The sequence below is a fragment of the Leptodactylus fuscus genome, chromosome 2, assembly GCF_031893055.1.
Source record: "Leptodactylus fuscus isolate aLepFus1 chromosome 2, aLepFus1.hap2, whole genome shotgun sequence".
NCBI classification, from domain to species: Eukaryota; Metazoa; Chordata; class Amphibia; order Anura; family Leptodactylidae; genus Leptodactylus; species Leptodactylus fuscus.
Genome location: NC_134266.1, coordinates 265,306,627 through 265,334,578, shown reverse-complemented (window position 1 = coordinate 265,334,578; position 27,952 = coordinate 265,306,627). Strand labels below are relative to the sequence as shown.

At 43.1% G+C, this 27,952-nt stretch overlaps 1 protein-coding gene across 1 annotated transcript in view; it reads right to left on the bottom strand.

Annotated features, from left to right (window-relative positions):
- The window catches only part of NOX4 (NADPH oxidase 4), a 152,892-nt gene that overhangs the window by 31,528 nt on the left and 93,412 nt on the right, over positions 1-27,952 (bottom strand). Inside the window, exons 12-13 of the mRNA XM_075266225.1 lie at positions 26,890-26,950; positions 1,574-1,655 (exon numbers count right to left, since the gene is read on the bottom strand). Coding sequence (XP_075122326.1) covers positions 1,574-1,655; positions 26,890-26,950 — 143 coding nt within the window. The remainder of the gene's footprint in view (positions 1-1,573; positions 1,656-26,889; positions 26,951-27,952) is intronic.

Below are 27,952 nucleotides of genomic sequence, written 5' to 3'. Positions count from 1 at the left end.
CCCGTTATTGCTTCGCAAGCACTCTAAAGTGATAGGTCTGTGTTGCAGTATTACACAGTGACCATGCCGTACAACCCCTTTAATGTAGACTCTAGCTTAAAGGGATTCTACCATTAAAACACATTTATTTCTCGTTGACACGTAGGAATAGCCTTAAGAAAGGCCTTAAGAAAGGCTATTCTTCTCCTACCTTTAGATGTCTTCTCCACGCTGCCATTCGGTATGAATCCCGGTTTTCGCTAGTATGCAAATGAGTTCTCTGGCAGCACCGGGGGCGGGCCCCAGCGCTCAAACAGCACTGTGGGCGTACCCAATGCTGTGAGAGAACTCTCCAGCACCGCCTCCATCTTCTTCAGGAAGGTCCTCTTCACGTGTCTTCTTCCGGCGCTGACTGTCAAACTTCTAGGCCTCGGGCAGAGCCGACTCTGCATGCCCACAGGCCACAAGAAAATGGCCGTTTACAATACTGTGTACGCTGCCATTCTTCTTGTGGCCGCAGGCATGCGCAGTCTGCTCTTCCGAGGCCTAGAAGTTTGAACCCACCTCCGGAAGAAGACCCATTCCTGAAAAAGATGAAGGCAGCACTTGAGATTTCCCTCGCCACATTGGGGACGCCCCCAGTGCTGTTTGAGCACTGAGGACCGCCCCCAGTGCTACAAGAGAACTCAATTGCATACTGGCGAAAACCAGGATTTATACCGAACGGCGGCGCGGAGAAGACATCTAAAGGTAGGAGAAGAATAGCCTTTCTTAAGGCCTTTCTTAAGGCTATTCCTATGTGTCAACGAGAAAAAAATGTGTTTTAATGGTAGAATTCCTTTAATAAGCCAGCTCGGTCTCCAGCAGGGTCATGTCACCGTCATGTGAAAAGTGTAGGATTGCTGTAATAGAAAGGATTTCACGAGCGTAAAACCTTAAAGATGGTAAAATCCTATAAATATATATATATATATATATATATATATATATATATATATATACCCATCGATATCAACACATGAGGTCTTAGGAGAAATGAAATGAAGCCGAATCCCGCGCTGGGAGAGGATATTGATTTCTCATTACCAAGAAGAACTATGTATTATGTCCCACGGTGGTGGAAATCTAAAAAGATTATCACTTAGGATCGTGGCCATCAGGAATAAAACATATATATATATCACTGTCCAAAAACATACAGATGATGCCGATTAGTTTGGAAGCCCCGGGAAGGTCATGGACCAAGGTGGAGGATGACTCGAATAGCTTGAGAATAACTTAAGAATAAGAATAACATGGATATTTTTCTTTCAAAAACAGCGCCACCTCTTGCCCAGTGGTTGAGCATGGTATTGCAGCCCAACCCTATTTACATCAATGCGCTGTTTCTGGAAGAAAGTAGCCATGTTTTTCTTACCTTGTGGCACCATACTATCATCTGAACTCCCACTGCTTCTTAGTAGCAGAAAACCAGCAGAACGCTCCTCGATTTAGCTTTAGACAGTAAAAACACCAAGTTACTCAACATGAGCACAAGTCAAGTAAAAACTAAGTATACAGAAAACTGCAATAATCTCCTGCTGTTTCTACTTACTTTGGGTTTTTTCTATGCTGAAAAATTGGAATTATTTCTGTCCCTGGGTCGCACTGTGATGTCAGAAGACGGCATAATCTCTCTGTAGATCAAGAAAAAACAGAACACATTCTAAAGTTATACGAGGGATCAACATCTGCATTCAGTGAGCATCACATTCATGTACTTGTGTGTCTTATCGTCACTCCAAGAAACAAAATATGATAAATGTATAGTCATAGAAATGTACATAGTCTTCAGTACAATGCAGAACATTCACATAGTGCTCCTCCAGTCATCATAGTGACAACAGTATCCTGAGGCCATAAAAGTACTACAATACATTTTCTAAGAATATAACTACTGTAATACTATCCTCTAAGTACAGAAATATAACTACTATAATACTACTCCTATGTACAAGAATATAACTACTATAATACTGCTACTATGTACAAGAATATAACTACTATAATACTGCTCCTATGTACAAGAATATAACTACTATAATACTACTCCTATGTACAAGAATATAACTATTATAATACTACCTCCTATGTACAAGAATATAACTACTATAATACTGCTCCTATGTATAAGAATATAACTACTATAATACTGCTCCTATGTACAAGAATATAACTACTATAATACTGCTCCTATGTATAAGAATATAACTACTATAATACTGCTCCTATGTACAAGAATATAACTACTATAATACTACCTCCTATGTACAAGAATATAACTACTATAATACTACTCCTATGTACAAGAATATAACTATTATAATACTACCTCCTATGTACAAGAATATAACTACTATAATACTGCCCCCTATGTACAAGAATATAACTACTATAATACTGCTCCTATGTATAAGAATATAACTACTATAATACTGCTCCTATGTACAAGAATATAACTACTATAATACTGCTCCTATGTATAAGAATATAACTACTATAATACTGCTCCTATGTACAAGAATATAACTACTATAATACTACCTCCTATGTACAAGAATATAACTACTATAATACTGCTCCTATGTATAAGAATATAACTACTATAATACTGCTCCTATGTACAAGAATATAACTACTATAATACTACCTCCTATGTACAAGAATATAACTACTATAATACTACTCCTATGTACAAGAATATTACTACTATAATACTGCCCCTATGTGCAAGAATATAACTACTATAATAGTGCTCCTATGTACAAGAATATAACTACTATAATACTACTCCTACATACAAGAATATAACTACTATAATACTGCTCCTATGTACAAGAATATAACAAATACTACTCCTATGTACAAGAATATAACTACTATAATACTGCTCCTATGTACAAGAATATAACTGCTATAATACTACTCCTATGTACAAGAATATAACTACTATAATACTACTCCTATGTACAAGAATATAACTACTATAATAGTGCTCCTATGTACAAGAATATAACTACTATAATACTACTCCTACATACAAGAATATAACTACTATAATACTGCTCCTATGTACAAGAATATAACAAATACTACTCCTATGTACAAGAATATAACTACTATAATACTGCTCCTATGTACAAGAATATAACTGCTATAATACTACTCCTATGTACAAGAATATAACTGCTATAATACTACTCCTATGTACAAGAATATAACTACTATAATACTACTCCTATGTACAAGAATATAACTACTATAATACTGCTCCTAAGTACAAGAATATAACTATTATAATACAACTCCTATGTACAAGAATATAACTACTATAACACTACTCCTATGTACAAGAATATAACTACTATAATACTGCTCCTAAGTACAAGAATATAACTATTATAATACAACTCCTATGTACAAGAATATAACTACTATAACACTACTCCTATGTACAAGAATATAACTACTATAATACTACCCCATGTATAAGAATATAACTACTATAATACTACTCCTATGTACAAGAATATAACTACTATAATACTGCTATGTACAAGAATATAACTACTATAATACTACCCCGTGTATAAGAATATAACTACTATAATACTACTCCTATGTACAAGAATATAACTACTATAATACTACTCCTATGTACAAGAATATAACTACTATAATACTGCTCCTATGTACAAGAATATAACTGCTATAATACTACTCCTATGTACAAGAATATAACTGCTATAATACTACTCCTATGTACAAGAATATAACTACTATAATACTACTCCTATGTACAAGAATATAACTACTATAATACTGCTCCTAAGTACAAGAATATAACTATTATAATACAACTCCTATGTACAAGAATATAACTACTATAACACTACTCCTATGTACAAGAATATAACTACTATAATACTACCCCATGTATAAGAATATAACTACTATAATACTACTCCTATGTACAAGAATATAACTACTATAATACTGCTATGTACAAGAATATAACTACTATAATACTACCCCGTGTATAAGAATATAACTACTATAATACTACTCCTATGTACAAGAATATAACTACTATAATACTGCTCCTATGTACAAGAATATAACTACTATAATACTACCTCCTATGTACAAGAATATAACTACTATAATACTACTCCTATGTACAAGAATATAACTACTATAATACTGCTCCTATGTACAAGAATATAACTACTATAATACTGCTCCTATGTACAAGAATATAACTACTATAATACTGCTCCTATGTACAAGAATATAACTACTATAATATTGCTCCTATGTACAATAATATAACTACTATAATACTACTCCTATGTACAAGAATATAACTACTATAATACTACTCCTATGTACAAGAATATAACTACTATAATACTGCCCGCTATGTACAAGAAATTGACTGGTATAATATTATTTTCTATGTAAATGACTATAAGTAGTTTGCGGTACATTATGGCTCAGTGAAGATACCTAACATGACCTATATTTTTATTTCACAAATAAGATCTGCAAACTCCATTAGCTCTGAATGATTAACTCCCGTCCTGGAGAGGAAATAGACTTTCCTGGGAATTATTCATAATATCCACCTTGGAGAAGCTGGAAGTGTCAGGGTCTCATAACCTCATTAGTTTGAGGAGATAAATATTTTCATCAGAGGCGCGCGGCTGTGACAGTGAAGATCTGCGGCGCTATACATACAGGTATAGGTACAGGCAAGGTGTGAAATTGGGTTACTATAGGATTTGGTCTGCTGGGTTATTGCAAGATAAAAAGTTCTGGGTATACGAAATGAGAATTTTTGATTAATTTTATCCAATTTGTCTGCCATTTTTACTACATTAGAAAATATACATTAGTTGGAATATGCACATAGTAGTCGCGCCTGTCCGGCCTAACCTAAAAATAATAGGGGCCTGACATTGGATCCCCATTTACTCAGAAGTTGTTTTATTTGGAGAGTAAGATGTAGTAGAGTGGAATTTGTCCAGCCATGGATAACCAGGGCAGCTTCCTTCCAAAAACACAGACACAGGAAGTGTCAGGGCTGAGAGAGTCGTAGTCAGAGGAAGTGTCAGAGCTGACAGTGTCGTAGTCAGAAGAAGTGTCAGGGCTGACAGTGTCGTAGTCAGAAGAAGTATCAGGGCTGACAGTGTTGTAGTCAGAAGAAGTGTCAGTGCTGACAGTGTCATAGTCAGAATAAGTATCAGCGCTGACAGAGTCGTAGTCAGAAGAAGTATCAGGGCTGACAGAGTCGTAGTCAGAGGAAGTGTCAGAGCTGACAGAATCGTAGTCAGAAGAAGTATCAGGGCTGACAGTGTCATAGTCAGAAGAAGTTTCAGCGCTGACAGAGTCGTAGTCAGAAGAAGTGTCAGAGCTGAGAGAGTCGTAGTCAGAGGAAGTGTCAGAGCTGAGAGAGTCGTAGTCAGAAGAAGTGTCAGGGCTGAGAGAGTCGTAGTCAGAAGAAGTGCCAGGGCTGACAGAGTCATAGTCAGAGGAAGTGTCAGTGCTGAGAGAGTCGTAGTCAGAAGAAGTGTCAGGGCTGACAGTGTCGTAGTCAGAAGAAGTATCAGGGCTGACAGTGTCGTAGTCAGAAGAAGTATCAGGGCTGACAGTGTCGTAGTCAGAAGTGTCAGAGCTGAGAGAGTCGTAGTCAGAAGAAGTGTCACAGCTGACAGAATCGTAGTCAGAAGAGCACAAGTACAAAATATATGGAGCGATTTTTTTTCTGCTCATGATGTGATCACCATTATTTATTCATCCCTTCCATGAAGACTATTAACAAAGGCAAAAAAAAATCTGAATTATTTTGTCCATGGAAGAACCTGTCACATTGAAAATTTAATCCGTAAGTACGGTGCGATCTCCCCATCTGTCTGCGCAGGACCCCGTTCTTGTGATTGGTGGAGGTTCCAGTGGTTGGACCCCATTGACCATACACTTAGATCCGATCATGTCAATATTCTAATTACTGGAACTCTCCCTTTTAGAATTCCATAAAGTGTATAATACATATATAGTATATGGTAATATAGAAAATACTCAAAAAATTGTCTCGTACACTAAGTGGAACAGAGCCGAAACCTGAGTGTACCCAGATGACTGCACCTGAAGAATATCTGCTGTCTGCACCTTACAGACCCGCGGCTTCTTAATTAAATTAAAATATTAAATGAAGCTACGTTGTAATAATTTTTGATTAAAGATCTGGTTAGTTTCCATGAAGACAGACAACAAACACCCCATGCAGTCTGATCCTGGCGTCACAGTTCTTATCTATCCACTACAGGACTTCTTGCCAACCTTATCACCATACATGTATATGGATAACCTGCCAGTGGAATTGTAGTGTTGATGTAGATATAGAAGGTGATTAGGACATAAACGATAGGAAAATATTACTATATGGGTCGGAGGATTCCAATGTTAGTTACTTGTAGTCACTTTGGAGAATTCCTGTGGTTTCGTCACCTCTGACCTGAAATTGGTGAATGGCTTCCCTTTATAAAGTCTGCAGCTTACAACACTCTTAAGGGTGATGGCAGAGGCCAGTGGCTTAGGCCAAAAGATCACCCTTTATGGACTAGGAAGTCAGCACAGCCTTAATAAAGAGGGTTGTAAATGCAGGGAGGTCTAGCATATGAAACTTTCTCAGGTTGAGAAGATGGATAAATAAACATTTCAACCCTCATCCCATACAAGGTTGGCCAGGACTCCCAGAGGTTGGCCAGGACTCCCAGAGGATGACCAGGACTCCCAGAGGTTGACCGGGACTCCCAGAGCTTGGCCGGGACTCCCAGAGGTTGACCAGGACTCCCAGAGGTTGACCGGGACTGCCAGAGGTTGGCCAGGACTCCCAGAGGTTGGCCAGGACTCCCAGAGCTTGCCCGGGACTCCCAGAGCTTGGCTGGGAATCCCAGAGCTTGGCCTGGACTCACAGAGGTTGGCCAAGATTCCCAGAGGTTGACCAGGATAGTATACGGTCAAAGTCCGGACGTCTTCTCACACAATGGGCTACCTCAGAGAGTCCCCAGCCTTGTCCTCTCTGCACTGGCTGACATCACTACTATGTCCTGCGCATGAGCAATCCATGCGTTCTCTTTTCCTGTATAGCAGCAATGGCACCCAGTGCAGGAAGAAGATGGGCAGGGACTGCAGAGAGGTGGCAGCCTGTTGTGTGAGAAGATCATGACAACTCCCAGACTGTGTGGATCATGATTGGAAGTGTGAGATATCCATGACATCATTGGAAGAGGATATAGAGGTCACGTGACCTCTCTGGGAAAGTCATATTCATGGGCATCCCCTCTTTATTAATCCATTGTACAGTCCAATTAAGGATCCACATTGGGTAAAAGCAGCTTTTTTGTTGCAGATTTTGCTGCGGTTATTTAAGCCGAAGCCAAGAATGTTCTTATACTTCTCCCTTCCGCTTAATCCATTCCTGGCTTTGGCTAAAAATCTGCAACAAAAACTGCTTTGCTGCAACGTGGGGCCTCAGCCTAAAATGTGTTTGCTGTCTGACTACTGGGGGCGTTGAGTGGGTTTGTCCTGGATTCCTACTGATTCTGAATGCAATAGGTGGTGGCAATGGGTATCTAGGGGGTGTGGACTTTGTTGGGGTATGATTTATGCTCAATGTTCAACCTGAGTGAAGGGTGAGCGCAACACAGAATGAGTGGAGTAGATTCCCCCCCCCCCCCCCCCGATAGCCTTGCCCACGTCATGTGCTAGGACAGTCCATATCTGACAATAATATATGAACTAGAGCATGACCGCTGGATCAGACTACACAATGTTGTCTGTTACCATGTTTTTGAGCTTCAGATGCTAAATGATTGGAAATTTTTGTTGAAGGCCAACTACAACATTGTATTACTTCTCATTTTAGGCCCGGTTGTCTGTTGTGGAATAGTTGACGATATATTGATGACATTCCATGACTTTATTGGTGCTGTGAACCCTAAAATCTGTAAGACCATGACCATGGCTTTAACCAGAAACAGTGTCATCTTTGTCCATGTGACGTGTCTGGTATGAACTAAAAAAAAACAAAAATATAAAAAAAAATAATAATTTAAAATTTTATCCAATTGTTCCCTGGCAGCCCAGTAACTACTACATCCCCCATCTCCACCACCATCGGAGGTCACCAACTTTCAGAAAGTTCCCCTTTCCATTCTAAGTTGACTTGAGCCATAAAAAGAATTCGCCCGAACATCCCGAGTCTGAGAATTCCAAAACTTTATTTCATTCCTAAATCAATAAGACGGATTGCGACTTAAACACAGAGTAAATACTTTGGCATTTTTCAATTTAGTAGAAAAAATAGAACGTCGGGTGAAGCCAAAAAAATTCATCACCGTGGTCCGGGCGATGTGAGGCCACCATAAAAGTATGAAGAGCGGATTGTGTGATTTAGGAATAGGGAGCAGATAAGCACAATGAGGGTATTGATTCACTATGTTGGACTGTTTACAGCCGTACGGCGCAGTACATTTTCCTCCGAGCATTGTGCAGATAACAGAATTTTCCGGAGGCTTACAAGAAATAAAGCAGAGGTGAAGTCATTAAACAAGGGGCTGTTCATCTCTTAAAGACATGTCGTTCTCTCTACTAAGAAAAATCTGTTATACCATGTATTGTACCAGCAATCGCTATGGGTGTCTTATTTAACCACTTCATAACCAGACACATTTTGTTTCAATTTTTTTTCTAGTGTTTTTGAAATCTAGAATTTTTTCTTGTTTAGACTAGTCAAATAATTTTTGCATCTTTTTGGATGTAAAAGGGGGGGGGGGGCGCTGTAGGAAGAACCCATAGTAATGTGTTATTAATTTTTTAAAAAATAAACTCTATTAAAAAACAAACACTCCCCTCTTAGAACCCAGTCACTTGGTAGTCACATGACTGTGGGGTAGGGAGGAAAGTGCAACATGGCACAGCTGCAATACCACACATGACCTGTTGACTGGTGTGGCACTGCAGCTATGTATTACAAGTTACATTAAAGGGGTATTCCCACGTCACGTACTCACCAGTCTTCACTGCTGTAAAATCTTCTTTCTTCCTGATTTATTGCGTCATTTGGTGGGCGGGGTTTCATATGCAACCTGCTGTTTAGCTCCGCCCCCAAATTATTGTGTAGCTCCGCCCACTACATAGCGTGATCCTATGGGGCGGCTGAAGGGCCTGTGATGTCATCAAAGGTCCTCAAACAACACTATATGCACAATATTGGACTATGAAGTACAGACAGGAGCAACTCCATTCTGTGTTACATACAGAGACTGCCTGTCTCTGCCATAATGAACACAATTGAATTAGCTAGCCTGATAACTGGAAGAACAGAAGACGAGTTCAGAAATGAAAGCAGCTCCTCTCCCCTATCTGAGAGCAGGAAGCTAGGTCACATGTGGTGTAGACACAGGAACAGCTACAGACACAGGCTCGCTCCCATGCACTTATCCCCTCCTCCCTCCCCCTGAGAGCAGGCAGCTATGTCACTTGACTTTTGAGCAGATAAGTCAAGGGCTGTGTCAACAATGAATTGAACACAATTGAATTAGCTAGCCTGATAACTGGAAGAACAGAAGACGAGTTCAGAAATGAAAGCAGCTCCTCTCCCCTATCTGAGAGCAGGAAGCTAGGTCACATGTGGTGTAGACACAGGAACAGCTACAGACACAGGCTCGCTCCCATGCACTTATCCCCTCCTCCCTCCCCCTGAGAGCAGGCAGCTATGTCACTTGACTTTTGAGCAGATAAGTCAAGGGCTGTGTCAACAATGAATTGAATAAAGTAAGATAGTGGACAAACAAAGCAGTTTTGCTGAAGCAGTGTATTTAGGAAAAGTCTTACATCCACATTAACAAGCAGTATAGATAGGATCCTTGGGATGGGACAACCCCTTTAAACCTTTCAAAGTAAATGTCCCTCCCACCACCCAACTTGGGGAAATTGCCATTTTTACTAGGAGTCTATCATTGGTAGGATATAAAGGGGTTTTCTCATCTCCCTCTCTCACCAGTTTGCCTGCTGTTGCTTCTTCTCACTTCCTGTATTTTTCCACAAGCTGGTGGGCATCTTTGCTTGATGGACAGGACACTAGGAAATACCTCACTAGATATAGACATTGCCATTACGATGAGAGGTTATTTATTATGTAATAATATAATATGTATAATATGCACAGTAAATGTATATTACATTACACAGGTTTGGAAAACACTTACACGCTCCCAGGAGAGACAATGGACTTGTAGTAAACTCAATGTTTTCTTGGTGTTTACATAAGAGTTACCCCACACTGTCCAAGCCTTTATCATAAAACTGCACTTAACTGACCTAATTATCCAGACCACAGAGCAGAAGATAACAGCTATGTAAGTAATATAGATAACTCAGACCCCCACCCCTCCAGAGAGTAGCCCCATACAATGGGAGGAATATGTCACATACTGTAGCAGGCAAACAAAGCAGTATTTCTAAAGCAATGTATTTAGGAAAACTCTTGAATTTAGATTAGCTAATGGTATACATAGGATCCTTCAGAATGGGAAACCCCTATAGAGACACAGCTATAGAGACACAGGAAAATTCTGTTATATTGTTAAGGGAACAACTGAGCAGTCTGAGCCCGGGGGCGGTTGAACACTTACAGCCAGGTTTTCCTACAAACGACTCTTGATTGATGGGGTCCGAACACTTTGTGATCAGTTGACCCTTGTAACAAACAGGGATTGTCCACAGAAGAGAACCCCTTTAAGAAGCAGCGAGCCTGAAAGAACCGCACTGCCGAATAACTAAACCCTCCTTATCACTTGTACTTGCACATTTAATTTTCTTCTGCTTTCAGTCGGCATGAAAGTCTGCAATTCATCTTTGACAAACGTGTCTGAGATTAAACTGAAAAGATTTGGGAAGCAGAAATGATAGCCTCAGTTCGCGGCCTCCTGTGGTATCTTCTGGCACAATTCACTGCGGCTGACAGACCCCACCGTCCCAGGAGACTCCGAGGGAAAGTGACACATTGGTTCACTTCAGTGACTGCAATCTTCAACATCACAGTAGAAAACCGGAGGAAAAAATAAAAGAGAAGTCCCTCGTCTGCGTTTAGTTTTAATTGTATATGCCGCTTGGGGGGGGGGTCATTCAGCAAAAACACTGGAAGTAAATTGCAGACATATGCCGCCAATCTTATTATGTATAGTGTGATGGAGTCATCAGAGTGGCAGCCGAGCTTGGCGTGGCCAAGTGTGACAAGCCAAGGAATGATGAAAGATCTAATGTCAAGATTAAAGGCGGTTGGACAGGATTGTGGTATGGTCTGTCCTTAGGATTGGCCTTAAATATGTAATTGGTGGGAGCAGACAGTCATCCCTGGCATGCAGAGGCATAACTGGAAGCTCCAGGGCTCCAGTGCCAAATCTGTAACGGGGTCTCTATCTCCCTCGTGTCTTTGAAGGTCGACCGTTACCTCTATACCTACACCTGTTATGGTTTTGATCCGAGGCCTCACAAAAGCAATGGAAGGAGTCAAGACAAAGCCCCAGACGCTTTCACCAGAGCCTACCACGAGGCCGGGTGGACTTTCGCTGAACTTGAGTCTGAATTCTCACCAAACAGAAGATTGTACCAATAATAAGCACATGTGGACTGGAACCGAAACAAAACCCATCATTAACTTACACATCTGAGTGACGGCAGGAGACAAGCCATACATGGCACAGGTCAGAACCAGGAGAGGATGTCAGAGGAAAAAAATCAGGAGACAAACGCAAAATTGGAAACAGGCCAAAGATCAAATCCAAACAGGCACGTCAAAAGCAGAATCAGTAGGCAAAAGAAAATCCAAAAGCAAGCCAAGGGGTCAATATGAAGCAAATGAATACTTCCGGAAACAGAGCCAAACCAGGGGTACTACAACAATCAGTTGGAGCTTGGTCAGAGGGGCAGGGTCTTATATAGGCCACCTCATCTGCTAATTGGATCAAGCCAAGGAAATTCTGAAACTGTAGTAGCTTTCCAAGTTGAAACAGTAACCTTAAAGGTGAAGCAGCCCCGGATTGAGAATCTTGACAACGCCCTTGCCCATATGGATCACCTGTCCACAGCTGCTTCTGATGTCCGTACTATAAACAGCCCATACTACACAAATCCTAATTTAGGAAGAAAAAGCTATCCAGGGTTGATTCCAGTGCCCATATTACACATAACATGGAGTGGGAAGCAGTTGGCTTCGTGCCCTGTATAGCAACTGGGAGCTATCGCTGCAGTTTGACTGCAATGGGAGCTGAGCTGCAGATTCCTGCATATGGCCATTAAACATGGAGCTAACTTCTTCCGACTCTGATCTGTGTACAATATGGTTCGGTGTATATTCGGACGCGGATTCCGCATCAAAATCCAGCCCAAAAAACCTCGTCTGGACCCGGCCTTAGAGACCCAGGACTCAGATCAGCAAAAATGTGTCTGGTCCTGATCCAGAGCCCGATAATGAAGTGCCTATAGGTGTCTTGAATGAGCAATCATTAGATTTGCTTATACCACAGACTGCAATGATGTAGAATTGTTGTCTACAGGAACATGGCTATGTTACTATTGAGACCTGGAAAATACCTATGGCCGCCCGATCTGCTCTCTTACTATGGGGGTGTATAACCCGACAACAGAGCGGATCTCCCGGGATTTGTCGCCGGTCAATACGTTTACTTGAGTTAATCAGGGGAGAGAAATGATTAGCTTTAGTTATACCTCTGTTTGTAATTGCCATCAGGAAATCAATGTGGCGGCCGATGAAGCCTAACGCCGATAGACCGAGGGGGATCTACCGTATAATTAGAGCATGACACTACTGACTTAACCCATCAGCTGGTACATCGTCCCTGCCAAAAGTTATTGATCACCAAATACTTTACAATATCGGGAACGGCTTATTCCTATGGAAACAGGAAGATTTTGTGATGTCGAAAGAGGAACGGCGGCACCCATGAGCTTTTAGTGGGAGAACGTTATAGTCCGTGCACAACATCTTATATAGAATTTATATAGAGAAGGCACCTGGATATATAGTGGTGCGTCAAATTTCACAAATTTCTAAAGGTCTGTATAAATTTAACGTAAAACTGTACCAGATTTCACCAAAGTTCTAAAAATAGATAACTAGAATTAAATCCCCCCAAAAAAATTGCCAAATATATTAGAATTGGTTGTTTATTTATAGAAGAAAATAATCCAATATCACATATCTGGGAGTAGCAAAAGTATGTGAACCCCTTGGTATCTGGTGTTACCACCCCCCACCCCCACCCCCACACACACACACACACCACCACTACCACCACCTCGTGCAGTAATATCTACATCTAAATATTTCTGGCAATTGTCAATTAGTCCTGTGCATTGGCTTGGAGGAATTTTAGCCCATTCTTCCACGGATAACAGCTTCAACTCCAATGGACTGCTCTCTTCAGCTCTGTTGTGTTGGTGAATTTCCTCCCATGAACTGCTCATTTCAGCTCTGTTCTGCTGGTGGCTTTTCTCCCATGAAACGCTCCCTTCAACGCTATTCGGTTGGTGGATTTCCTCCTGTGAACTTCTCACTTCTACTCTATTCTGTTGGTGGATTTCCTCCCATGAACTGGTGGCTTCTACTCTTTACTGTTGGTGGAATTCCTCCCATGAACTGGTGGCTTCTACTATTTACTGTTGGTGGATTTCCTCCCATGAACTGGTGGCTTCTACTCTTTACTGTTGGTGGATTTCCTCCCATGAACTGGTGGCTTCTACTATTTACTTTTGGTGGATTTCTTCCCATGAACTGGTGGCTTCTACTCTTTACTGTTGGTGGATTTCCTCCTATGAACTGGTGGCTTCTAATTTTTACTGTTAGTGGATTTCCTTCCATGAACTGGTGGCTTCTACTCTTTACTGTTGGTGGATTTCCTCCCATGAACTGGTGGCTTCTACTCTTTACTGTTGGATTTCCTCCCATGAACTGGTGGCTTCTACTCTTTACTGTTGGTGGATTTCCTCCCATGAAATGCTTCATTCAACTCTGTTCTGTTGGTGGATTTTTTCCCATGAGCTTCTCACTTCAACTCTGTTCTGTTGGTGGATTTCCTCCCATGAACTCCCTAATTGAGATCCTTCCAAAACCTTTGTATCCGATTGACGTCAGGGCTTCTATTTGGCCATTTCAAAACTTTAACTTTCTTCTTCTTTGACCATTCTTTGGTAGAATGACTTTTGTGCTTAAAGGTTGTTATAAAGGTTGTTATCTTGCTGCATGAGTCATCTCCTCCTGAGGTTCAGCTCACAAACAGATGTCTTAACATTTTCCTTTAAAATGTCCTGGTATATTTCAGAATGTATTGTTCCAACAATAATATCAAGCTATCCTGGCCCATATACTGCAAATCAGGCTGAAGCCATGATATTACCACCACTGTGTATCACAGATGCTATAAGTATTTATGCTGGGATGCAACATTTTCCTTTTTCCATGCTTCTTGTTTAGACCAAAAAGCTCTATTTTGGCTTCAATCATTCACAAACTATTGGTTCAGTAGCCTTTTGGCTTGTCCAATTGACCTTTAGCAAACTGAAGATTGGAGCAATGTTCTTTTTGGAGAGAAGTGGCTTTCTCTGTGTAATCCTGCCATGCACACCATTGCAGTTCAGTTTTCTTGTTATGGTGGACCCATGAAAAGTAACATTAGCTCATATGAGAAAGTTGCTTAAAGGATACCTTAGGATCCTTTGTGACCTCACAAACAAACTCATACACCGTCCTCTTGGTCTTTACTTTGTTGGCTGACCATTCTCGGGGAGAGTAATATTAGTCTTTGATTTACTACATTGGTGCATAAACTTTAGATTAGAGGAGTCCAAACGCTTTTGTAGAGATGAGCGAGTACTGTTGGGATCAGCCGATCCGAAAAGCACGCTCGCATAGAAATGAATGGACGTAGCCGGCACGCAGGGGGGTTAAGCGGCCGGCCGCCGTCAAAGCAGAAGTACCAGGTGCATCCATTCATTTCTATGGAGCGTGTTGTTCGGATCGGCTGATCCCAACAGTACTCGCTCATCTCTACTCTTTAGACATGTTTTTTTGTAAAATTTCTTTCCAGTCTATTCAGCATCAAAAACTCTTCTTCTGAGGTCCTCAGAAATCTCCTTTGTTCGCACCATGATACACTTTCACGAACATGTGTTGTGAATAGGGTTGAGCCGATCTTGAGATTTCAGGATCGATTTTAAAATCTGATCATTTTCCAGCTGATCCCGATCATGAAATTTGCTCGATCCAATCTTTCCCGATTCTGATTGCTCAACCCTAGTCAATGCTTCTCTATGGGAAAAGTCACTTTTAGGGTTGAGCCGATCTTGAAATTTCAAAATCCGATTTCCAATCATTTTACAGCCGATCCCGATTGTGAAATTTGCTCAATCGCCAATCGGGATCCAATCCTTTCCAATCCTGATCGCTCAACCCTAGTTGTGAAGATAACCACTCTTAGATCCCTGTTCTTTAACCTCATACTACCGCAGAAATTTTCGTATTTGACTCACCACCTTCCAAACCCCATAACTTTTTTCTTATTTTTCCATTTTTCCAAATTTAGAATAGGGTGGAATTGGAGAAAAACTGCTTTTTTGGGTTTCATTTTTTTACGGGCAGCCAGATTGACATGTCACCTGTATTCTATTGGTCGGTACTATCCTTGGGATACCAAATCTATGTAGTTTTATATATGTTTTATCTTCTTTAAAAAATCCAAAATTTTGCAAAAAATGTTTTCTTGAAATTGCCATATTCGGACACCCATAACTTTTTTAGCACTGGGTCTATTCTGTATTATACAACACAGACCAGGCAGCTTCTGAGCAACTTCCATATGTAAAGAGGATCTTTCACATCCTCTGACACCCACCGTGTCATATACTAAAAATCACCCCCCCCCCTTACTATTATATGGAATACTAGAAAAGCATCAGATGATCCCAGGTTTGTAACACGTTTGGTTTCCGTTCTATTCACATCAGACATTCACATTAATGGACTTTTTAATGTCCTCCTTAAAGTGTAATAGAAGCGAGAAGTCGCCCGGGGGGGTGATACACACTAACTAGCATCAATTAAAATATTTTTGCTCTGGTAAACAGAAAGCAAGACCAGAGGGCAGAACACTGCGGTAAAACATTTGCTTTAATCCACTAGCGCCTAAAATATTCATGACGGCCGCTGTTTTTTGCATTGTTTACATTGTTTTCCGGAGATGACATTGTGACTCTGAGAACACAATGCTCTGGCTTCATAAATGTACTTACATAAGAAAGAGATGAAAAGAAATTGGTTATTACTTAAGACACTTTTATTCTTTAGGTTGCATTCGCAGGTGATGATTTTACAATGTGGCGATGGAATGAATGGGATTGTTAGAGGGCAGTTTCTATTATGTGTAGAAATGTAAGGGGTCATCTAAGACGTAGGATAGATTGCAGTTTGGGAAACAAGCGTATAGTGCATGCTCCATGGCCATCCTTATTATGTTCCTACAGGAGTAAACAGCACATGGGGGGGATTGGATCCCGCTGAACACAGAGGTGGCTGCTAGGCAGTGAGGAGGATGGGGTAATCTGCATGAAGGAACGGCCCAGGAGGCAGTATCAACGGTATGAAGTCGCGGTGCTCGGGCACAACGGTATGACACTGTGGTGCTCGGGCACAATGGTATGACGCTGTGGTGCTTGGGCACAACAATATGATGATGTGGTGCACAGGCTCAACGGTATGACACTGTTGTGCTCGGGAACAATGGTATGACACAGTGGTGCTCGGACACAACAATATGACGCTGTGGTGCTCGGGCACAATGGTATGATGTTGTGGTGCTCGGGCATAATGGTATGACGCTGTGGTGCTCGGGCATAATGGTATGACGCTGTGGTGCTCGGACACAATGATATGACGCTGTGGTGCTCGGGCACAATGGTATGACGCTGTGGTGCGCGGGCACAATGGTATGACGCTGTGGTGCGCGGGCACAATGGTATGACGCTGTGGTGCTCGGGCACAATGATATGACAATGTGGTGCTCGGGCACAATGATATGACGCTGTGGTGCTCGGGAACAATGGTATGATGCTGTGGTTCTCAGGCATAACGATATAATTCTGTGCTGCTCGGGCACAATGATATGACACTGTGGTGCTCGGTCAAAATGGTATGACACTGTGGTGCTCAGACACAATGATATGACGCTGTGGTGCTCAGACACAATGTTATGACGCTGTGGTGCTTGTACACAATGATATGACGCTGTGGTGCTCGGGCACAATGTTATGACGCTGTGGTGCTCGGACACAATGATATGACGCTGTGGTGCTTGTACACAATGATATGACGCTGTGGTGCTCGGGCACAATGTTATGATGCTGTGGTGCTCGGGCACAATGGTATGACGCTGTGGTGCTCGGACACAATGATATGACGCTGTGGTGCTCAGACACAATGATATGACGCTGTGGTGCTCAGACACAATGTTATGACGCTGTGGTGCTTGTACACAATGATATGACGCTGTGGTGCTCGGGCACAATGTTATGATGCTGTGGTGCTCGGACACAATGATATGACGCTGTGGTGCTCAGACACAATGATATGACGCTGTGGTGCGCGGGTACAATGATATGACGCTGTGGTGCTCGGGCACAATGGTATGACGCTGTGGCACTTGGGCACAATGGTATGACACTGTGCTGCTCGGGCACAATGGTATGATGCGGTGGTGCTTTTGGGCACAATGATATGATGCTGTGGTGCTCGGGCACAATGATATGATGCTGTGGTGCTCGGGCACAATGGTATGATGCTGTGGTGCTGGGACACAATGGTATGACGCTGCGGTGCTCGGGCACAATGGTATGACACTGTATGACACTGTGGTGCTTCCTGAGCTTCATTTACATATTTACCAAAAATGATATATTTCAAAAACAGCTGTGAGGAGGAGAGAAAGAGAGGTAGACCTTTAGAAAGGCTATTCCAATATGTATTTACTTAAAAAACCAAATCCCCAATGATAGATTCCCTTTCGAGGTACCTAATCCTAACCTTTCAAAAAAAAAAAAAAAAATTGCATAATTCAACAGTACCGTGTATGTACATAAGGAGTACCACTATCTCTGGCCATTATGTGACTTGTATTCTGACTTTTTAGCAGTGTTCCCCTGTGTAAGTTCTGTCTCTAATTTTCAGTTGTTTAACAATCTGGTTGGTGGAGAGTGGACTACTTGCTATGATGTCTCCCATACACTGCAAACAGACAGTAGAGGAGAATCTGCTTCAGAACGCTCACTCAGAAGCAGCAGCATTTTTATATAGGATTTTATGTGAATAAAGTATTTGGGGTGAGATAGAAACTTCTTATTTATCTGCTTACTGTCTTTGCTGTGCCTATTTCTCTCCTCTCTTGCTAGGATCCTTCTCACTCCCCCATTGACTTCTATAGAAAGCTACATGCACGGCTTGGACAGTGCATACATGACATGTATGTACCACCTGTGCCCACCACCTGACCCATTCATTTCAAGCAGTGAGCCTGGGCTGCAAAATGGACAGTAACGCAACCTGTCCTGAGTCTTGCTCCTGGGATCATGATTATACACGGGCTTGTGTATGGGGCCATAGAAAATAGTAGATCAGTGTGCTGGCTGTTAAAAACACGGCTAGTACACGGATAAAGCACATGGGCATGGAGCCTAAAACTATGTTGACATCTACATCAGAGTCTCCGTTTGAAGCGTCTGGCACAGATCCCCGTCAGAAATCATGGAGTCCCTCGATATCCATTGTTGTCCATCATTATATAAACCTTCTGGCCTGGCGAAGGACCAGAAAAACCGAAACAACAGTGCAGATATGAATGTGCCCTAAAGCTATAGCACGACACCTCTGTGACCTTCTGTCGGTCTTGCTCCGGCTCTAGAGCTTTATTGAAATGTTGGTGACCTTTTCAGGCCAAAAAAGGTCTGGTGAGTGAATAAACTAGCGGCTATGATATCTCCCATACACTGCACGCAGACTGGGAACACAGGGCCGAAGGTGAGTAGAGGGGGGGCCCGGATTGCACATGTGGAAGGGAGGGGGGTTTAGGGTCACCAGGGTCACGGGTGGCTGGTGCTGGGGGGATGGGGGAGATGTAGGAGGTCACTGTAATCTCTAAATGGGGACAGGGGGCCGGGGGAGCGGGTAGTGGGTAAGGGCAGGGCCGGGGGTGTGGGTAGCGAGAAAGGGGGGGGGCCAAGGCGCCCCACCATCCTGTAGGAGGGGCCCGCGGTGGCCGCAAGGAAAGGGACGTGGGGGGGCCACGGCCCGTGCTGCAGGTGGTTCACGCCAGGGTCAGGGGGCTGCGGACGAAGTCGCGGGTACAGCTAGTTATTTATATAAAGAAAACATTAGGGGTGAGATAGAAACTTCTATTTTAGCTGCATGTAATCTCTTCTGTGCCTGTGCCACTCCTCTTTCATTGGGTTCTTATTCACGCCTCCTCCTACCCTCTCTATAGGCTTTTATGTCAAGCAGTGTGTCCCTTTTGTCTGTTTTCCTCTAGCAATACAATTCAGCAGAGATTTCAGAGTGAAAGTCAGTTTGGCAGGTAAATAGAGTGAGAAAAAAAAAAGAACCAGAACAAAGAGAAGAGAATGAAACATTTGTTTTTGATAATATATTTAACAAAGGCTTTAATTTCATACTTACATGCAGGATCGGCTCCAGGTTTTTATGGGCCCTTGGGCGACAGAGCCTTAGTGGACCCCCTTGTAAAGGAGGCGGGGGAGTCGAGACACTGTGCGTTGCAGATGAAGCGAGTGACGTCACGCAGGAGTGTGGCGTCACCAACGCCATACCTCCCAACTTCTGAAGAGTAAAAAGAAGGGCAAAATGTGCGGCGCTGCAAATTTAGCTCCACCCACTTTTATGTTGACTCCGCCCATTCTCATTCTTTTTTCATGTGCTCCCACACAGTATAAGCCTCCTACAGTCACCCGTAAATTATATGCCCCCCTCCATCTCTCCCCCAGTTTCATATACACCCTTCCTCTGCCCCCAGTTTCATGTCCCCCCTCCATCTCTGTCCCCAGTTTCATGCCGTTCTCCCCCTTCATCTGCCTACAGTTTCATGTCCCCCGTCTCTGCCCCAGTGTCATGCTGTTCCACCCCCCATCTGCCCCAGTGTCATGCTGCTCTCCCCCTTCATATTCGCCAGTGTCATGCCGTTCTGCCCCCCCCCTTCATCTGCCCCAGTGTCATGCCGTTCCCCCCCCCCTTCATTTGTCCCCCAGTTTCATTGGGCCCCTCCATCTCTGTCCCAGTTTCATGCCGTTCTCCCCCCCTTTATCTGCCCACAGTTTCATGGCCCCCTTCATTATGTTCCACCTAAATGTTTAATAACAAACACTTACACTCACCTTCCATCGCTCCCCCGCCGCTCCTCTCTCTGCTCTCTCACTCCGTCGGACGCCGATGAGCTGAAATCGGGACAGTCAAGTGCTGGGGCGGGCAAGTGCCGGGGGGGCCCCCAGAGGTTCTGTGGGCCCCGGCACTTGCCCGACTATGCCGTATGCTGACGCCAGCCCTGCTTAAATGCATACAGAAAGTAGAGAAGAATCTGCTTCATAAGTCTCACTCAAAAGCAGCAGCAAAGTCATATAGAGAAATTTTGACCGGTATGCGAGCATATAAAGCATATGGGGTGAATTAAAAACTTCTTATTTAGCTGCATGCAGTCTCTCCTATGCCTGTATCCCTCCCATCTCATTGGGTTCTTGTTCACTTCTCCGCCCCTCTCTATAGTCTTCTACATAGAGCTGTAATATGACACCTCTATGGTTTGTTCTAGCAATAGAATACAGCAGAGATTTCAGAGTGAAAGTCAGTTTAGCAAATAAGGAGAAGGATGAAGAAAAGAGCCCGATGAGTGGAAATTCACCAGAACTATTGATTTTTGCAACTTTTTTTGAAAAGTTGGTGACCTTAAATTTCAGGCCAATGCTTTGTCAATGCCAATGTTACAATGTATTTTAAGACCCCCCCTTAGAATCACAGTTGGCAGTTCACATGATGTTCTCTGTAACAGAGTTACGTAAAGTTTGCAGCATTCTCATACCGGAGCGGTAAACATCCCGACAATGTGAGGCTCGTCGGCCTCCTCCTGACACCGTAATATCATCTAGGTTTGGTTAACGGTTCCAGATGATTTAATTAAAATGAACATTATCTCCTGCATATATTACTGGGGAAATCATTATCTCCCAAGAATCATTAAATAACCATGAAACTATTTTAATTGAAATAATACATTCCCTAATTATTCTCTCCAGGATTAAAAGACAAAAAAAATCTGCCCCGGAAGGACGGCTTTGATAACGCACCGAAGGCATTTATGAGTCAGTAATTAACTGAGGTGCTCGTAGATTGCTTCAGAGCGGGAAGCGGCACGGGGTGACCTATAAATTCACACACCCCTAAACTTCCGAGATTTTAATTGTGATCTGCCCCTCCCCCCGTTCACTCATATATTATTTATTATACAACTTATAAAGCTCCGAAGAGAAGGATGAAGAACGAACCTGGACGAAATCTCCCCGAACAGAACTTATCCAACATTTCATCCTTGCAAGGTTGAAAATCCAGACTAGTGATGATGAAACTTGCAGAATACGTTCCGCAAGGTTTGGCCGCAAGTGGCCGGAAGTGCTGTTATTATACCCTGGGGACTCGTCAGTTTTCTACACTGGACATCCCTAGTGTTCTCTTCCGGGGACGTAACTATCAGGGTAGCCACGATAGCAGATTCCACAGGGCTCGAGACACTAGGGGGCCTGACAGCAGCCACTACCGCTACAGATTTCTTTTTGTTTTTGTTTTCTTAGGCCATTACCAGCAGGTAACGGGCCCTATTTAATTACCGATCCTGGCTCCTGCTCACGGCCGCCGACGCTTTCCTTTCTACAGAAGCGGCTGTGAGCAGGAGCCTGGATCAGTAAGTAAGGCCATGAAACCCATAAACTCTATCATTATACTTGGGGGGGGGGGTTCAGACCCCCAAGTATAATGATCGGAGGCCCAGGAACATAAAAAAAACCTCTGTAACATCACCAGGGAGTGTGCCGGACCCCAGGAGAGGTAAGTAACAGTGATTTTTATGTTTGTAACCTTCCCAGGACTCTGATTATTATTACTCTTGGGTCTGAAAAGACCTCAGATTATAATAATTGTTCATGGGTGGTCCACAATGGGGCATAATACTGTGTGTAGGGGCCAATATGAGGCATAATACTGTGTGCAGGGGCCCCTATGGGGCATAATACTGTGTGCAGGGGCCACTAACTGTGTGCAGGGGCCACTAACTGTGTGCAGGGGCCGCTATGGGGCATAACACTGTGTGCAGGGGCCACTATGGGACATAATACTGTGTGCAGGGGCCACTATGGAGCATAATACTGTGTGCAGGGGCCACTATGGGCGATAATACTGTGTGCAGGGGCCACTATGGAGCATAATACTGTGTGCAGGGGCCGCTATGGGGCATAATACTGTGTGCAGGGGCCACTATGGGGTATAATACTGTGTGCAGGGGCCACTATGGGGTATAATAGTGTGTACGGACCACTATGGTGCATAATACTGTGTGCAGGGGCCACTATGGGGCATAATAGTGTGTACGGACCACTATGGGGCATAATACTGTGTGCAGGAGACACTATGGGGCATAATACTGTGTACGGACCATTATATGGCATAATACTGTGTGCAGGGGCCACTATGGTGCATAATACTGTGTGCAGGGGCCACTATGGTGCATAATACTGTGTGCAGGGGACACTATGGGGTATAATACTGTGTGCAGGGGTATAATACTGTGTACAGGGGCCACTATGGGGGATAATACTGCATGCAGGGGCCACTATGGGGGATAATACTGTGTGCAGGGGCCACTATGGTGCATAATACTGTGTGCAGGGGACACTATGGGGTATAATACTGTGTGCAGGGGTATAATACTGTGTACAGGGGCCACTATGGGGGATAATACTGCATGCAGGGGCCACTATGGGGCATAATACTGTGTGCAGGGGCCACTATGGGACATAATACTGCATGCAGGGGCCACTATGGGGGATAATACTGTGTGCAGCGGCCACTATGGTGCATAATACTGTGTGCAGGGGCCACTATGGTGCATAATACTGTGTGCAGGGGCCACTATGGTGCATAATACTGTGTGCAGGGTCCACTATGGGGCATAATACTGTGTGCAGGGGCCACTATGGGGAATAATACTGTGTGCAGGGGCCACTATGGGGTATAATACTGTGTGCAGGGGCCACTATGGGACATAATACTGTGTGCAGGGGCCACTATGGGGCATAATACTGTGTGCAGGGGCCACTATGGTGCATAATACTGTGTGCAGGGGCCACTATGGTGCATAATACTGTGTGCAGGGTCCACTATGGGGCATAATGCTGTGTGCAGGGGCCACTATGGTGCATAATACTGTGTGCAGGGGCCACTATGGGACATAATACTGCATGCAGGGGCCACTATGGGGGATAATACTGTGTGCAGGGGCCACTATGGTGCATAATACTGTGTGCAGGGGCCACTATGGTGCATAATACTGTGTGTAGGGGCCACTATGGGGGATAATACTGTGTGCAGGGTCCACTATGGGGCATAATACTGTGTGCAGGGGCCACTATGGGGAATAATACTGTGTGCAGGGGCCACTATGGGGTATAATACTGTGTGCAGGGGCCACTATGGGACATAATACTGTGTGCAGGGGCCACTATGGGGCATAATACTGTGTGCAGGGGCCACTATGGGGCATAATAGTGCGTGCAGAAATGTAGGGTCAATTGTTCGGTCATGGTTTTCGGGAGCAGGGTTGGAGGGGCCCATGTCAAAAGTTTGCCATGGGGCCCCACCATTCCTAGTTACGCCACTGTATATAGGCAGAAGGATAATAGTTATATTCATGAGGGGCAGCATTATAGTACTTATATTTTTGACAATAGGGGGCAGTATTAGTCTGTATTTTCTTCCTTCTTTAATTCGCCAAGCTCAAGTCTAAGCTGCCTTCAAAATATGTCAATGGAGTCTAAAAATAACCGAGTCCTATTAGGGACAGATTCTAATATGGGATTGTATAATGGGCAGCTTTCTCGTTCCGTTCCTGAGCTGTCTAGTAGATGAGGGAATGATCCTACAATATTACATAAGTTATGATTTTCACACACGAAAGTAACTTCTCAGCCGCAGTAACAGTCACGGAACGCTCAATATTCCTTAACTCTCGCAAGAGCCGGCGTTTCCCTGGAGATCACTCAGCACCGAACAAATTATCCAAAGCTCTGACACTTAATCAAAAAGAATGTCGATACGCGTACAGCCGGTTGTTAGCACTTAGACACAAAGTGCGACCTTTTACAGTTAAATACCTGCTACTACTTGACACCCTCCCCTTACAGCCCCGAGACTGAAGAACAATAATTAACTTTCAATTATACCTAAATTATTATAGTCATCAAAATCCCAGCCAGCAACCCCATCGACTCGGGAGTCAAGGGTTAACCCTAACAAGTTACCTCGATGGGGTTGCCCTTACCTGTAATCCGCAATCTAATTATATGCCAATCCCGGCAAAGGAGGACACAAAACAGAACGCGGACAATCTCTATGTACAAGGCTAACGAGAAGTGGGGAAGTCAGAATAGCTGCAAATTTGGGTAAAAAATTTACAAAAATTTGAGCAAAAAAATTGGGCATCCTGTCCCGATGCACAATAACTAGGGTTGAGCGATTGGAAAAGATCGGATTTGGATCGGCGATCGAGAAAATTTCATGATAGCGATTGGAATTCCGATCCCGATCGGGGCTTATTTCCCACAATGCTTGGCTACTGGCCAATCATTGTGGGAAAAGCTTAGCACCCATAGGAATGAATGGAAGTGGCCGGCCGCTTAACCCCCTGCGTTCCGGCTGCGTCCATTTATTCCACTCTTCTGCTTCGTCCCTGTTTTACCTTATACTCAGATGAATATACTGTAAAACAGGGACGAAGCAGAAGAGTGGCAGGCTGCGGTAAATCACTGTGTGCTGTGCTGCTGTGAGGACGACGAGGCAAGTTCGCGAGTAGATAGATACTACTGTACATTGACTTGTTTATCTACTAGACAAGTCAATGTACAGTAATATCTATCTACTCGTGAACTTCTCTCAACTTACCTGCACAGAAGTGCTGCCGCTGCCCTCTGCTGGTCAGGTCCTTTGTCCATCATGTAGGCTTCAGAGCACCCCGCCTCTGCCTCCCTAGACTAGTATAGAGAAGGCGGGGCTTAGGAGAGTGTGGGCAGGTACTGGGAGGGGAGATGTGAGAGATGCACTCACGTCTCCCTGCCCACACTCTCCAGCCGCACCAAGCCCCGCCTACTCCCTGCATCTCTACAATATTAGTCTAGGGAGGCGGGGGGGGGGGGGGTCGCAGGGCGCTCTGAAGACATGTGAAGGACAGAGGACCGGACAAAGAAGAACTGGGAGCTGCAGCTGTGCAGGCAAGCGGACACCAGTGGGAGGGATTAATCACTACACAGCGTGGGGTCCAAAAATTGAATCAATTTTTGGACTACATGCTGTGCAGTGAATAGGATCGTTTTTAAAATCCGATCTCCGATTATTTAAAAAATCCCATTGACTTGCATTGGAATCAGAATTGGGTTCGGGATCGAATTTGAATGGAAAATGATCGGAAATTGGATTCTAAAAACAATCCTGAAATTTCAAGATCGGACCAACCCTAACAATAGCACAAATACATTTGCTTGATAAAAGCTCCCTGCCTCACTGTTTTAATACAGTTTTGTATACTGGTCCACTACCACCACCAAAGTCTATGGCAGTGATGTCACATTAACAGTACTGGCCACAATGGTATTCAGCTGAGGCCAATGATGTTCGTTGATCACATGGCATTGCTACAAAGCAGTACCATGTGACCAACAGACGTGATGTCACATCCTCAAATGTAGTCCTAGGCAGCCCTGTTCTTGAGTACTTCAATTTAAATAATATAATAATATATTTTATAATTCATATATAGTTATTTAATCTATTCATATAATAATATTCATAAAAATTGTATTGATTAGAATAAGAAACTTTTTAATAAATTGTAGCTTTATTAAAGAAAAATGCTTCTTTCTCCACGTTTTAACAGCTGTCCTCAGTCCAGCTTTTAGAATACTTATAACAAGGGAGTCTATGGAGAGCAGAGGGGGGAGGAGGAGGCTATTTGAAGAGACACACACATATTGCAGCTACTAAGCTCTACTATACTTAGTAACTAAAATATCTCTTTCGACTCTGCTAAATCTAGTAAGATAATGCTATGCCACTTCCCTGATTACTAGCCTCCTCCCCTCGATCCTCTCCATAGACTTCTATGTATGAGACTGGATTTGTAAGATGAATTTTATAATTAGAAGATGCTGACTAAAGGGAAAGGAAATCAGCATGGTAAGAGGAGAAAGAAGCATTTTACTTTAATAGGATATTACAAAGTTTCTTATATTCCCCTGCACTATTTCCTGGAATACGAAAGGTTTTATTAGACCAATACTTTAGTAAATTGAACGTCACCGACAGACCAACTATATCAAGGATGGGCAGAAAAGTATTCCTTTTACATTTATGGCACGATGTATTACGTCCTGCATAAATCCTAATATAGAACAATAGAATAATAAAAACAGAAAACTTACCCGTCCAGTCTCCGACTACTTTCATGTGAACTGCAAATGTGGCCTTTGTCTCTGTGGGGCACTAAAAATGGAAGCAAAAATAAAGAATATTCTAGAAAATATTAACAACAAAATACACAGTAAAACCAGTTGTGTTGGTAATGTCTGAAACAATGTAGCTCAGGGGCGGGGCTTCATAGTTGTAGCAAAATAGATACTTTTAAGCGCCACCCCTGCTGAGCTCTGAAATAAGTTTTATGAAAAAGAAATGATATTGCGGTATTATGAGGTTGTTAAGATTATTATCATACAAGTCACGGTATTTCTATAATAAAATAGATTTTAATAATTTGAAGGGGTGTATTTTTGAGGGTGATTTATTTTTCATTACTTTAGATTTATTTTTACATTTTTTACAATTATAAGCTGTTGTAGTATTAAAGGGGTTTTCCATGCAGAATTTTTTATTTTTTATTTATTTTAAGAAAGGTCTGTTAGTGCTAGTGATTAGAGATGAGCGAACACTAAAATGTTCGAGGTTCGAAATTCGATTCGAACAGCCGCTCACTGTTCGAGTGTTCGAATGGGTTTCGAACCCCATTATAGTCTATGGGGAACATATACTCGTTAAGGGGGAAACCCAAATCCGTGTCTGGAGGGTCACCAAGTCCACTATGACACCCCAGGAAATGATACCAACACCCTGGAATGACACTGGGACAGCAGGGGAAGCATGTCTGGGGGCATAAAAGTCACTTTATTTCATGGAAATCCCTGTCAGTTTGCGATTTTCGCAAGCTAACTTTTCCCCATAGAAATGCATTGGCCAGTGCTGATTGGACAGAGTACGGAACTCGACCAATCAGCGCTGGCTCTGCTGGAGGAGGCGGAGTCTAAGATCGCTCCACACCAGTCTCCATTCAGGTCCGACCTTAGACTCCGCCTCCTCCAGCAGAGCCAGCGCTGATTGGCCGAATTCCGTACTCTGGCCAATCAGCGCTGGCCAGTGCATTCTATTGGCGTGATGAAGCAGTGCTGAATGTGTGTGTTTAGCTCAACTACGCCGGTGGAGTAGTTGAGCTAA